Below are 14397 nucleotides of genomic sequence, written 5' to 3' on the forward strand. Positions count from 1 at the left end.
TATTTTAAATAGAGAGAAGAGCAACTGTCCCTGTTCTTTCCTCTTTTTTTTTTCGAGAGAGAAAGTGAGAGCGAGCATAGGGGCAGTGAGGAGAAGGGACAGAGGGAGAGTAAGAAAGAGAATCTTAACAGGTTCCACACCCAGTGCAGAGCCTGACTCAGGGCTCGATCTCACAACCCCAAGATCATGACCTGAGCCGAAATCAAGAGTTGGACACTTAACCAACTGCGCCACCCAGGCACACCCTTGTTCTTTTCTTTTTATCTAGGCAGTTGAATTACTTCTTAGCTGGGGAGAGACAAAAAAGATCTAGTTAGGAATATGGATTTAAAAGAAACACCAAGAACAGGCTTAAAAATGCCACTGGAATATTGTGGTAAGATGGTATAATGTAGCAGGCAGATTAATGCATAGAGGACATGGCAAATTCGTTGTCGTTCAATCTGACAGCTTTAGACATCATAAACCCTATTAATCAATCACTCCCACAAAGCAAAGCAAAAAGCCTGGGCTGTGAGTGTTCCGGGAGTGCTGTGGGGGCTCTGTCTAAAACTCACCGTGCGATACTGGGCAAACCAATTTTCACATACCCAACACCAGGATTGCACATGATTTAAAAAGTTTCTCCTAGTACTAACATTCTGTGAGTCCAGGGCTTTAACTGAGACAAAATGTAGTCAGGACATTCTATTGTTTTGGTGATTTATTACTGAATTATAAAGGCTGGAGACCAGAGGAAACCCACCAAAGCTGCCACTTCTGCAAATGTACCAGAGGGGAGAGAACCCCTCTGGGACTGATATTTCAGCAGAGCAGTGCAACTCTGGTGGGTAATAAAGCCTCTGGAGCAAGAGTGGTCATTAAGATCATGGAAAGTTTTAGAGAAGTCTTTGCGCCAATGATAACCCCCATCCTTCATCACGGGAGAATGAATCTCCATTTAAATCAGGCCAATGGAAGAAAACAGTGAGAAAAGCGGTTGGGGATTTGAAGGTGGAAGAAGGAGCAGGGTTCTCCCAGAGGTGGATTTGTATATGCTACTGAGTACAGAAGAGGAAAAACAGAATAATCATGAGGATATTTGATTGCTGTTTGAAGCATAAAGTGAAATGAAAAATAAAAATGGCATTTGTCACCTTACCTTTTACACTCACAATCCTTTTGACTTTTGTTTTGGGGACCAAATCTAATGGTACCCTGTATGGGAACTCCTTTCGTCTACTAATGACACCTGAAATTTAAAAAAATTATTAGATTTACACAGAATTCTTTTTTAAATTTAAATTCTATTAATTAACATATATTGTTATTATTAGTTTCAGAGGTAGAGGTCAGTGATTCATCAGTCTTATATAAAACCCAGTGCTCATTACATCCCGTGCCCTCCTTAATGTCCATTACCCCGTTACCCCATCACCCCACTCCTTCCCCTCCAGCAACACTCAGTTTGTTTCCTATGATTAAGAGTCTCTTATGGGGGCGCCTGGGTGGCTCAGTTGGTTAAGCGACTGCCTTCGGCTCAGGTCATGATCCTGGAGTCCCGGGATCGAGTCCCGCATCGGGCTCCCTGCTCGGCAGGGAGTCTGCTTCTCCCTCTGACCCTCCCCTCTCTCGTGTGCTCTCTCTCTCAAATAAATAAATAAAATCTTTAAAAAAAAAAAAAAAAAAAAAAAAAAAAAAAAGAGTCTCTTATGGTTTGTCTCCCTCTCTGATTTCATCTTTTTTATTTTTCTATCCCTTTCCCTATGCTCCTCTGTTTTTTTTTTTTAATTCCACATATGAGTGAGATCTTATGATAATTATCTTTCTCTGATTGACTTATTTCGCTTAGCATAATACCCTCTAGTTCCATCCACGCTGCAAATGGCAAGATTTCATTTTCTTGATGGCTGCATAATATTCCATTGTATATATATATACCACATCTTCTTTATCCACTCCTCTGTCAATGGACGTCTGGGCTCTTTCCATAGTTTGGTTACTGTGGACATGGCTACTATAAACATTGGGGTGCAGGTACCCCTTCGGATCACTACATTTGTATCTTTGGAGTAAATCCCTAGTAGTGCAATTGCTGGGTCATAGACTAGCTCTATTTTCAACTTCTTGAGGAACCTCCATACTGTTTTCCAGAGTGGCTGCACCAGCTTGCATTCCCACCAACAGTGTAAGAGGGTTCCCCTTTCTCTGCATCCTCGCCACCATCTGTCGTTTCCTGTCTTGTTAATTTTAGCCATTCTGACCAGTGTGAGGTGGTATCTTACAGATTTACACAGAATTCTTGAAGGAACACCAGTTGCAGGTTATTTATAATATACTAGCTTCCAAAGAATTGTTTTAAAATATAAGGCCCTTTTATAATAACTATATTAAAATTTAAAAAGGAAGTTAAAAATAATCAAGGATTTTTTTAAAAGATTTTATTTATTTATTTGAGAGAGAGAGAATGAGAGGCAGAGAGCAAGAGAGGGAAGAGAGTCAGAGAGAGAAGCAGACTCCCTGCTGAGCAGGGAGCCCGATGTGGGACTCGATCCCGGGACTCCAGGATCATGACCTGAGCCGAAGGCAGTCGCTCAACCAACTGAGCCACCCAGGCGCCCTCAAGGATTTTTATCAAACCCTAGGCTTATATAATCTCTTTAGAGCATTAAATTTAACTGTAAGCTTCCTGGTCATTACAAGATAGGAAATAAATAGGTTATATAAATTTTATCTACCAGAAAAAGGGAGCATGCCGTTTTGTCCAAAGAGAGAAAATTATTCTCGGAACTGAAAGCTAAAAATAACTAATGTAATTCCTTAGTCAAGGATATGTGAAGATTAGCTCCACTGCGAAGCATGCCCTGAAATTCTTTCCACTTTCTCTCAATCTAACTTAGACCCATTTTCTCTATGTGCAATAACAGAATTTTAGTGTACTTGTATCAGAGCATTTTTCTACTTTAATCATTGGTTTATTTCATAAAAATGTTCTTTATCATTCTATTGATAGAACACTAAGCACTCTGCTAAGCTTTTAAATGCATTGTTATACTGGATCTTACAACAACTCTGTTTGCTAGGTCTATTGTTATTTTTATTTTGTAGATGGGAAAACTGAGGTTTAGAGAGCAAGCCGCTCCAGGTCACAGAGCGGGCACAGATGAAGCTTGGATCTGAGCTCAGAAGTTTTACTGCAGACCCACAGCAGTCACCACACAGAGACCCCACCACCCATTGTCCTGCCAGGAAAGCTCTGAGGGCAGGAACCATCTCTTATTGGAAGCTGTAGTCCCAGCATTTAGCATGGTCCTTGGCATAGGGCAGATGCTAAAAGAAAATAGTGACGTTTTGCCATTTAATGGGCAAGCCACATGGCTTTGCAGAAGAGACAGAATGTTCCCCAGGTGACTTCTTTCTTCATTAACTTTTAATAAATGCTGAGGATATAATATTAAAATAAAATTCAGTGAAGACATATAAGAGGTTTGTGGTGTGGGTGAAAGCATGGAGTTCAGAAGGAGCTCACTCTATATGTGACACTGGGTACGAGACTTCACCTTTCTATGCCTTGATGTGCTCGTCAGGTCAATAGAGGTAATAATATTTTCCTCAAAGGATTTTTATAAGGGTGAAAATAATATAGACAAAGAGCCTGGAAACAGTTCATGCTCAGTACATTGTACTTAATAATAGTCGGTTGTCTGAAATTATCTAAATTTGATCCTCCACTAGTTTTTCCATTGATACCTGCCCTTGACTATTTCAATTCTTATTAGCAACTCTACTACCAGATTGAAAAGGTACAGAAGAGAAAACTAAAACTAAGAGAAGTCAATATTACTCCTTGTCAGAAATCATGACAAAAGATACATCAAGGAACACTTGGGTGGCTCAGTCAGTTAAGCATCTGCCTTCGGCTCAGGTCATGATCCCAGGGTCCTGGGATCTAGTCCCTCATCAGACTCCCTGCTCAGCGGGGAGCCTGCTTCTCCTGCTGCCTGCCACTCCCCCTGCTTGTGCTCACTCTCTCTCTGACAAATAAATAAATAAAATCTTAAAAAAATAAAAAATAAAAAGACTCATCAAGACATCACATATAGAGGTAGACACCAGAGGGATTAAATCATTTAGAAGTCAAATCTGTAAAACGAGTAGGATAAAATATACAATATCTCTGTGAACTAAGAGCAGGGAAAGACTTCTTAAAGATTACCCCCAAAATATATAATAGCTATAAAGTAAAGTTATAATGAATTTGACTATATCAGAATAAAGGACTCCTGTTCAAAACCCACTAGGGTTCATTATTGCTCAAAAAAAGTACACCAGAGGGGCGCCTCAGTGGCTCAGTCAGTTAAGTGTCTGACTCTTGATTTCTGCTCAGGTCATGATCTCAGGGTCATGAGATTGAGCCCTGCTGCCGCCGGACTCTGTGCTCAGGAGGGAGTCTGCTGGACATTCTCTCCCTCTCCCGCTGCCCCTTTTCCCTCTCATTCGCGTGCGCTCTCTCATTCTCAAATAAATAAATATGTTTTTAAGAGAGTACACCAGAGACAAAAATCAATAAGAAATAGACAAGAAAACCCAAATGGAAAAATAGAACAAAGTGCAAAAGATAGGAATAGGCAATTCACAGATGAGAAGCCCAAATGACCAATAAGCATATGGAGAATTTTTTTTTTTTTAAGGTTTTATTTGACAGAGAGAGAGATAGCACGAGCAGGAACACAAGCAGGGGGAGTGGGAGAGGGAGAAGCAGGCCTCCCGTCAAGCGGAAAGCTCATATGGAGAAATGTTTAAAATCATTTGTAATCAGAAGGATCCAAATTAAAACAATGAGATGGCATCCTATGCCTCTCATAAATGGCACATTTTAGAGAGGCCAGTAATAATACCAAGTGTTGGTGAGGATGTCGAGAGATGACAACCCTCACACAGTGCTGGTGGATGTGTAACTAACACAGCCGTTCTGAAGACCAGTGTGACGGCAGTAAATAATATTCAATCTACGTATGCCCTTTGCCACTGCAGTCCCACTCCCGGATATACAGTCCAGATACATGCTGCACAGGTTTGTAAAGAGAGACGTATAAGGATGTTCGCTGCAGCATTGCTCACGGTGGTGGGGAATCTGTCACTAGAGGATGGATAAATAAAATTGTGGTGGAATATACTCTGAAACACTATGTGAGAAGCAGTGAGTGTATCTTTAAAACAGAATGTTGAGTTTAAAAACTGAAGAAAGAGAGGAGGATGTAGAGTAGGATCTGAGTGGGTGCATTTGAAGGAAGGGAAACAGGAGCAGGGTTCAGGAATGAAGGGAGGGAAGAAAACACGAGGGGCCTGCCCAGACCATTTGGTGTGCCAGGAAGTGGGTGGGGGTGGTGAGGAGCTGAACTCCCTGCAGCCCAGAGAAGAAAAGATTTGGAGGTAAAGGGCTTGTGGGGGAGAGAAAGCAGGAACCAAGGATGAGGGCTCTTTGGATTGAGTTTCCACATTTAGTCCTCATTTTAAGCTGATTCCACACTATTTTAATTCCTATTATTTTACAATTTGTTCTGATACCTCCTTCTCCCTCACTGATATTTTTTTTTCAAATTTCCAGTGAGGTTATTGTCCATTTACTTTTCCAAATATATTTTGGCCTTTAAAAAAAAAAATGGAATTCTAGGGGCGCCTGGGTGGCTCAGTCGTTAAGCGTCCACCTTCGGCTCAGGTCATGATCCCCGGGGTCCTGGGATGGAGCCCCGCATCGGGCTCCCTGCTCAGCAGGAAGCCTGCTTCTCCCTCTCCCGCTCCCCCCGCTTGTGTTCCCTCTCTCACTGTCTCTCTCTGTCAGATAAATAAAATCTTTTTTAAAAAAATGGAATTCTATAAAGTATCGTATTGGTATAGCAATTCCGACATACAAATATTGGAAGTATTTAATAAACTCTCCGAACTCACTGGACAGAATTAATTGTCATCTTTACCCTATTTAGCCCTCTAGAAAGTAACAAAGCTGCCTAAATCTAAGTTGTCTAAAACGATAAGGGGAAAAGTCATAAGGCAAGATTGGAAAGAGGCATAGATTTTAATATTACTATTTTTTTTACCAAGATTTTTGATTGAGAGACTTATTCCCAGACAAAAGATCATTCCCATCTTGTGGCCCTGATGTCCACCGCTGGGGATGTACAAGACAGGGCCACTGTGGAAATCAGTTTGAAGTAATGTCAGTATAGGGGGCACACGGGTAAATGGGAAGAAAAAAAGGACACAGTGGCTCTGAGGCTTGATGTAACTGTATGAGGCCCCAAACCTCAGAACTTGTAATATCTCTACCCACAGATCCTTCACAACAGATGGGCTGGAAGAAGATCTGTGTGAAGATAAAATTTTTAAAAATGGGAGCATCTGGATATATGCATCTAGGATGGATTTTTCTGTTACTCTGTTGAAGTCATCCTTAACTTAGGATACTCAGCTGATTTAAAGGTAAAGGTCTGAATTCTTTGCTTGCCCAGAGGAAATGGCTCTCTGAGTATAATGGTCTTGATTTATAAGTAAACTTTTTTCCTCATTGCTATATCACTGAAAACAAAGAAAAATTATTCAATGCAATAATAAGGTAAGTTTTAACCATTTAATAAGAACTATGGCAGGCTATCTTTTTTTGTTGTTGAAAAGAATTGTTAGTTGAACACATTCTAAATTTCGCATATATATACATGTATGGGCCTTGATTAAATGCTTGGATATTCGCAAAATTCTAACTGTGAGAAGATTCAGAATATCTTTATTGAAGGATAAAAGCAGGGAAGCAGGAACAATGAGGAATGGGTTAGTTAAGTGACTAATCAGCATTATTGTGTTTTTAAATACTGCGTGTTAAAGAAGTATGGAAATGACTTTTTCTTAGGTGTTCTTTGGGATTGATGGTTCTATAAGAAAATATTATAAATTATTATTGTGATGGATAGAAAATGACTACTATTGCAGAGAAGTCATGCAATTATTACTATTTCAATGCTTTGCACTTAAAATTAATGGAATTCTTTTTCTTTGTTCTAAACCCATCCAGGTTACAATACAACACATGCTATTAAGAATGTCAGTGAACTAAGAAGTGGATATTTCTTATTCCAGACAATTGACATTTTGAAAAACAGTGTTTCAGGTTACCTAGACACTTTAATTTCTAGAGCAAAAGAAGACGTACAAATACAAAATCATTTTGCCTACCATAAATACCCCTTGGGTCCAGAGTAACACCAGCATAACTTTCCTTTTTGACACCTTCTGGCTAAAAAGGGAGAAAACATTGTCAAGAATATAATTAAATTTAACTCCCTCAGTGGAGCCTTAATTTGTTCACTGGATTTCAGCTGCCTATTCAAATGACGCAAGAATATAATTAAATTTATGTGACCTGAATTCTTGGATCAACTTGAAGACTTTCTAATTGAAAAATTCTTTTTTTTAAAGGCAAAATATGTGTAAATATTTATATCCATACATGCAAGAATAAGATTCTCTGGCTACTTGCATAATAACCAGAGCAAATACTTAAATAGAAGTTATTATAAGCCAGGTAATTGATCTAAGTGCTTTGTATGTATTAGCTCGTTTAGCCTAAAAAAATACTCTATGAAGTAGAAACTATTATTACTCCCATTTGATAGATGAGGAAAAGAACACATAGAGAAATCAAGAAACTTATCCAATGTCACACTGCTAGGAAGTGGTGGAGCCAGGATTCAAACCCAGGCAGCCTATCTCCAGAGTGTGCATGGAACCACCATGCAAGGATGCATAGGACATGCCTTACACAAAATAAGTCAGTACATGTCTACTGAAGTGATTTCATGGCTGAAAACAGAGGTCAGAGAATGAAGACCTAAGAAGGCCCAGTTCTGTCATTAATTGGCCATGTGCCTCTTGGCAAGAATCTTAACCTTAGTAAGATAACAAGAAAACACTCAATGGCCTATGTGGGTAAATAGTACTTAATAAATGATGGTTTTCTTCCTTTTTTAGTCTGTTTACTCATTTGTAAATGGGACATTTTTTAGACTATAAATTCTAAACTGTAAATGCATGGGCTGTATCTTATCTATTGTTGGAAATCCAGTACCTGCCTAATGTCTGGCACATCGATTTCAAGACACACCTTTTGAATGTGTGTCTTAGGGGGAAAAACTTGGAAGGCTATATTGTGACCAAATTGTCACAGTTGGATATCTTTGGGTGTGGGAGTTATCGGTGATTTTAATTTTCTTCTCTGTGGTTTTTCATTATTCCATATACAATATACATATACAATAAGCAAGTACCACTGTTTTATTTAAATTTTTAAAACATAATGTCAGACTTAAAGAAAAGTTATAAGAATAGTACAAAAATAGGGCGCCTGGGTGGCTCAGTTGGTTGGGCGACTGCCTTCGGCTCAGGTCATGATCCCAGGGTCCTGGGATCGAGTCCCACATCGGGCTCCCTGCTCTGCGGGAAGCCTGCTTCTCCCTCTCCCACTCCCCCTGCTTGTGTTCCCTCTCTCGCTGTGTCTCTCTCTGTCAAATAAATAAAATCTTTAAAAAAAAAAAAAAAAAAAAAGAATAGTACAAAAATAAATCTGAGATAACCTCTACCCAGTTTCCTTCAAATGTTAGCATTTTGTTACATTTACATTTATATTATTTTTCTCTGTGTTCTTTTTCTGATCTACTTAATGATAAGCTGCTGACAACTTGTTTTTCAGGATGAAAAAAGTGTTTGTTATTGTTCTTTCTCTTTCTTTCCTTTTTTAAATTTTAATTCCATTATAATCAATACACAGTGTTATGTTAGTTTCAGGTGTACAACATAGTGACCTGACACTTCCATACACTACTTACCATGCTAAGTATACTCTTCACCTTCGCCTATGAAAAAGGTGTTTTTAAAAAGAATCAGAAAAAAAGCGTATTTTTCTTACCACCACTCGCAATGTTTTTACTAAGATTTCTTTTCCAACTGAAGTCTCCAGTGAAAAGCTGATGTTGTGGAAGCCAATTTCCAGGGGAAGCACAGTGAAGGTCACCAGATGACTGGAGGAACCTTCTACTCTCTGCGACAGACATTTGGAGGGACTGCTGCCCTGGTGGTCAATGGCTGGGCTTCCTGATGTACAGATTGCTTCCACAGCAGACATTTTAACACAGAACTGAAATATTACCAGTGAACAGTTATATTAAAACACTTTATGGTAAGGAAAGTATGCCCTGACCTTCTTCGTCTGGATACAAACTCTCCCTGAGATTTTTACAGTGATAAAGAATTCCTTAGATTATAAGGCAGAGGATAAAGCTCATTTCAGATTTTCGAACATACACACACAAGTTGCTGTAGAGTTTAGCAACGTGAAGGGATGTCTGGCAAGTTCAGCCCCGGCTCTGAAATGTCTTACCTTCCTTAGATTATAACCTTCTAAATCAGGTGTGAAGTTACTCAGGTTCTTTGTTCACGTTGTCATGATACCATTTGTTGCATGGTCTCTTTACATGCTTGTACCTTAGGCAGTGGAAACCCCAGGCTGAGGCACTTTACATGTCTTACTCCCCTTTATATCTTTTAGCTCAGCCTTTGGTACTCAACACATGATGATTTTAGGAAAGACTGAGAACGCCATCTCTTGGCATTCAAGGCCCTGCCCAATATGTCCCCACCCTATTTTTCTAATCTTGTCGCTTATTAATTCCCCACTTGGACCCATTTTACAACCAAACATGGGCTCCAGAAAGATCTAGGTTCTAATCTTGGCTGTGCCCCCTACTGTAGGACAAAATCAGGTCACATGACCTCTTTAACTGTTCATTTCGTCATCTTTGTAATGGGGATAATAATAATAGTACCTACCTACTTCTGGTTGAAACAGTGAATATTTTTCATCTTCACTTCAAAATCTAGTGAACTGATAGAATTAAGAACTATATCCCAAAGCATAAAATGGTAAGATACAGAATAAATCAAGCAGGTAAACAAGAAAGAATGCCAACATTCAACAACTAATCTTAAGAATTTCTCAAAAATGGAATGTTCTTTTTCCCTCTTAATTATCTTTCTGGGAAACACAACAACCTGCATGGGTAGGGCAGGAGTTAAAGAAGCCTACTGGGTTGCCCAAGGCCAATGATTCATTCCCCCAGGATAGCAGGGGTAGGATGGGGAAGGAGAAGAGTGGTTTGACAGAATTCCACATAAATTCATTATAAAAATTCTTAGTAAGTTGGGAATAGAAAAGAATGTTTAGAACTGAATATCTTCAGTTTTCAGACATAGAATATCGATTTAAAAAGCCTATAGCAGGAGTTCTGCTTTTAGTGATGGCCGAGTAGATCCTGTTGGACAACCATTCTGCAAACACAACTATAAACTCTCGACTACACACACACACACACACACACACACACACAACCTAAAGGCACTAGAGAGTGGAAGAGAAGGCAGCAGCTGGAAGGAAAGAATGATACTGGGTGAGATTCCTGTTGATTACACCTTTCACCTGAGGGAAGGCCCCAGTAGTGCCTTGATGAGTGCTAAACCCCTGGCAGAACCTGTCATCTTATTGGCTTGAAGAACCAGGGGACAGAATACGAAACAGCCACCAGAGCTGAAATGTGAAGGTGTTCCAAGTTCAGCATATAAACTTTACTTAAACCTGGCCAACCCTTGAACAACACACAGCACAGATTCCACGCATCCAGACCAAGGCTAATAGAACAGAACTGAGATTTCAGAGTTTTGGGATTGAACTCAGCCAACTGCCTGCTAAAACACACAAAACAAAATGGAAGATCTTCAGAGGAACTTGATCGACCCCAGAGTCACTGTAACATTTCATTAATAAGGTCCAAGGTCCAATTCAAAATTACTAGATAAGAAGAAATAAGAAAATGTGACCTATACTTGAGGAAAGAATTAATAGGGACTAACCCTGAGATACCACAGATGTTCTTGTTTCTTATTTTGATACAATGAAAATGCACTGATAATTTAAAAATTAAACAAAATGTGGCAGTGCAGTGAGACGCATGTCACTTAAAAGCCTGTTGAGTTACAACTGTGTTATTGCAACCGGCAGCACTCTGAGCAATGAAAGCGTCACTTTAGTGGTTTGTGTAACAACTCCTCAACTTTGCCATGGATGATACCTACACAGGTAAGTGTGGCAGTACACTTTATTTGTGGACACTGAAATTTGAATTTCATATAATTTTCATGCACCATGAAAATTTCTTCTTTCCTTCAATCTTTAAAAAAAAATGTAAAAACCATTCTTAGAGTACAGGCCACAAGATGCAGCAGGTCAGTTTGGGCCCATGGGCAATAGCTGGCCACTGACCTAATGAATAAAGCAAAAGGACAAAGAGATGTAAAAGATTCAGCATTGTAGGCAGGTCGGTTTCCCTTACATTAATTTACAACTTGAGGACAATATGTATCAAAATGCTTACATAATTTTAACTAAATCCACAAGCAATTACTTGACACGGAGAGTCTTAGAGAATTCAAAAACATTTCAATTTCAATATATCTACATATTTTTGTTGAATCAAAGTATGAGGGTGTTCAGTAGAAAACATTCAAGCATAAAATATATAACATTAGGAGAGTGAAATGGGAATATGTGTTCACAGAGAAAAAGGAATTGATATCTAATCTGTTGTTAATAACAGTTTATTTGGGTATTTTTAAATGGAATGTTATGGTGTTTAGATTCTGCTGTATACATATAAAGTTTGTTATAATCATTTCATTGAGAAAACATTAATATTTAAATATTCCCAAAATTATAGTTATGATGAAAAATTCTAGATGCTAATTAAAAATGTGCCAATGGGGTACATAGTTTCCCCCCCCAAAATTTAGAGAGTATGTAAGCAAAATTTTTGGAAACCACTGATATACTTATCTCTAAGAATGAAATTAGAGCTTTTCAAAAAATATAGTTGGAGTTTTGGACCACATTGAGTTCCCATATAAAGTTTTGTGACTATTATTTTCAAGTGAAATCCGTCACCCTATTGTATAATTCTCTTTAGTCGTGTGCTGACAAAAAGAAGGCAAGTTGTTGAGCCATGGTTGGAGTTTTGATGCTTAACTAACTGAGCCACCCAGGTGCCCCTTGTATTCTTCTTTAAATTGGAGTTATAAGAAAATTTGTCCTAAGTCTTCCTCCTTTCTTCATCCCTTCATTGAGTTGAATTTTTGTTTTTTGTGTATGTGATAATTCCATTAATAGAATTCTTATAAAATCAGAGAATTCTTCCTTTTTTCCATTTATTTGAACATATAATAAATACCTACTTACCCGTATATCAAATGTCCTATAGTTGTAAACAGTTCCTTTCAATTGGATCTGTTCCCCTCGTACAACAGAATATGGTATATTCATTTCCAGGAAGACATCTTTGAACACCTGTGCCTTGAGAGTATCAGCAACACATATACCTTCAGTCCAAAGTGAAAGCAAAGTAGAGGCATATTAGGGAATTCTACAATGCCTTATTAGTACTACTGTGTCTCAGATTTGCTTTGCTTCAAGGATAAAGGAATATTATATCATGTTCTTCTCTGCACTGTCATGTCTTTGAGTTTTCTACTCATTGATCTGTATTTCCATAATAATTGGTATTAATAGAAAGCTTCATTTGTCTAACAGAGATTTAATTCTACCTAAGGCATGAGAATGTTTATCACCTTAAGTACCAAATCCCTTTTTAGATATTCATTATTGACTCTATTTAATGGGTATAACATTTTGATTGTGGAAACCAAGATTTTAAATAAAAATTAGCAAACAAACAAAACCAACTCTGATGTTATTAATAAAGTATCTGTACTAAATCGCCACAAAAGGGCATTCGCCCAGGAGAGAAGTCATACATTTGTTTCTAACTCTACTCAAGCTCCCAGTCACTGAGAAAAATAAAGGAAAATGGGGACTTGACATCAGCATTGATAAAATGATGGCTAATAGAAGAGCAGAAGAACAAATTAATATGGTCAAAGATATGGGCATATCCAAGTCTTTTTGTAATACATTAAGAAGGATATTTAACAAATGACACCACTTAAGTCCTGGGTGAACTATATAGATTATGACAAAAAAACTACATTTTGCTAATCAAATCACTCCTGAAATGAGTATATAACTTAAGTTCGCTTACCACTATCTGAAATGCCAACACCTTGAATTTCCCAGGTAGTTAGAGAATCAGGTAGCACAAATTGCAATTGGCTTCTGAAAGTTAAAATGTTAATATTCAAATACAGTGATTAGCCCAACTTGCCAGCATTCACTAACAGAATTTTTGCTTCATACTACTTTAGAAGAAAGAAAAAAATCACAACAAAGCAAAAATACATCAGGTATTAAGGAAAAATCAAGCAAGAAAAATATATTCATTAACTCTCCTACATGTTGCATTTTTTTAAATATTTCACTTGTATGAAGAGAATTCAAATTCAGAAAGATGCCTTTGAAACACCACAAATTCAAAACATACAAAAAGATATTTATTGTGCGGTATGTTCTAAAATAGGGCAGCAAAGTCATGCATCTTAACATTGCTCATAACAAAGTCAACATAACTAAAAATTTCTGATTAAGATTAAGCTTATCTATCTATTTATTTCATTCAACAAACAGCTATTGTCCACCACCTTTGTGTCAGGCACAGCACTAACACTGAGTACACAGCACTTATAAGATATAGTGCTGTTCTCAAGTAGTTTATAGTCTCGTAGAAGCAGTTAAAGAAATAAATTGCAATTCACTATAATAGCTGTACCAATAAAGCATTTAAAAAAGTTCAGAGGCAGTGTGCATTGATTCAACACATTTATTTGAGTGCCTCTACAAGCTGGACTCTATGCCAGGTCCTGAATATAAAGCAGTAATCTGAATTTAGTCTTTGTCCTGGAAGTATCATTTTAATGTGGAAGACAGGCAGGTAAACAGGCCATTATAAAGGTGTATGTTACAGGCAACAGGGCTAGTTGGGAGGGCTAATTAATCCAGTCACTGGTAGGGTTGGGGAGAGCGGTGGGAAGGCTAACCAGAGGAAGTGCTAGCCAAGGGGCAATGCCAGCTGAAATGGACAACACTGTGGAGGAAGGACTAGAGAGGACAAGAGTAGAGACGAGGAGACCCATTTTAAGACTGATGGTGGGCTTGGGCCTCAGGGCTTACACTGCGCCTGGAAGTCAATGTTTTGAGTCCCCAGGGAAGGGTGATGCTCAGGGACTCAGCACTGTTCATCACTGTTTTCAGTGCCTGGGACAGAGTAGGCATTCCATAAAAATGTGTTGAATAACAAGAAAAGAACCTTTCTTCTTATTAATCAATATTTATTTTACAGTATAGCTATTTCAGGATGAAAATGGCTGCTTACT

The 14397-nt window shown here is 38.3% G+C and overlaps 1 protein-coding gene across 1 annotated transcript in view; it reads right to left on the reverse strand.

Annotated features, from left to right (window-relative positions):
* C5 (complement C5) overlaps nucleotides 1-14397 on the reverse strand; it is a 92045-nt gene that overhangs the window by 34236 nt on the left and 43412 nt on the right. Inside the window, exons 19-23 of the mRNA XM_021691140.1 lie at nucleotides 13170-13243; nucleotides 12311-12450; nucleotides 8936-9163; nucleotides 7207-7267; nucleotides 1142-1231 (exon numbers count right to left, since the gene is read on the reverse strand). Of these exons, the coding sequence (XP_021546815.1) occupies nucleotides 1142-1231; nucleotides 7207-7267; nucleotides 8936-9163; nucleotides 12311-12450; nucleotides 13170-13243 (593 nt within the window). The remainder of the gene's footprint in view (nucleotides 1-1141; nucleotides 1232-7206; nucleotides 7268-8935; nucleotides 9164-12310; nucleotides 12451-13169; nucleotides 13244-14397) is intronic.

Source organism: Neomonachus schauinslandi, chromosome 13 (assembly GCF_002201575.2).
Source record: "Neomonachus schauinslandi chromosome 13, ASM220157v2, whole genome shotgun sequence".
Lineage (NCBI taxonomy): Eukaryota > Metazoa > Chordata > Mammalia > Carnivora > Phocidae > Neomonachus > Neomonachus schauinslandi.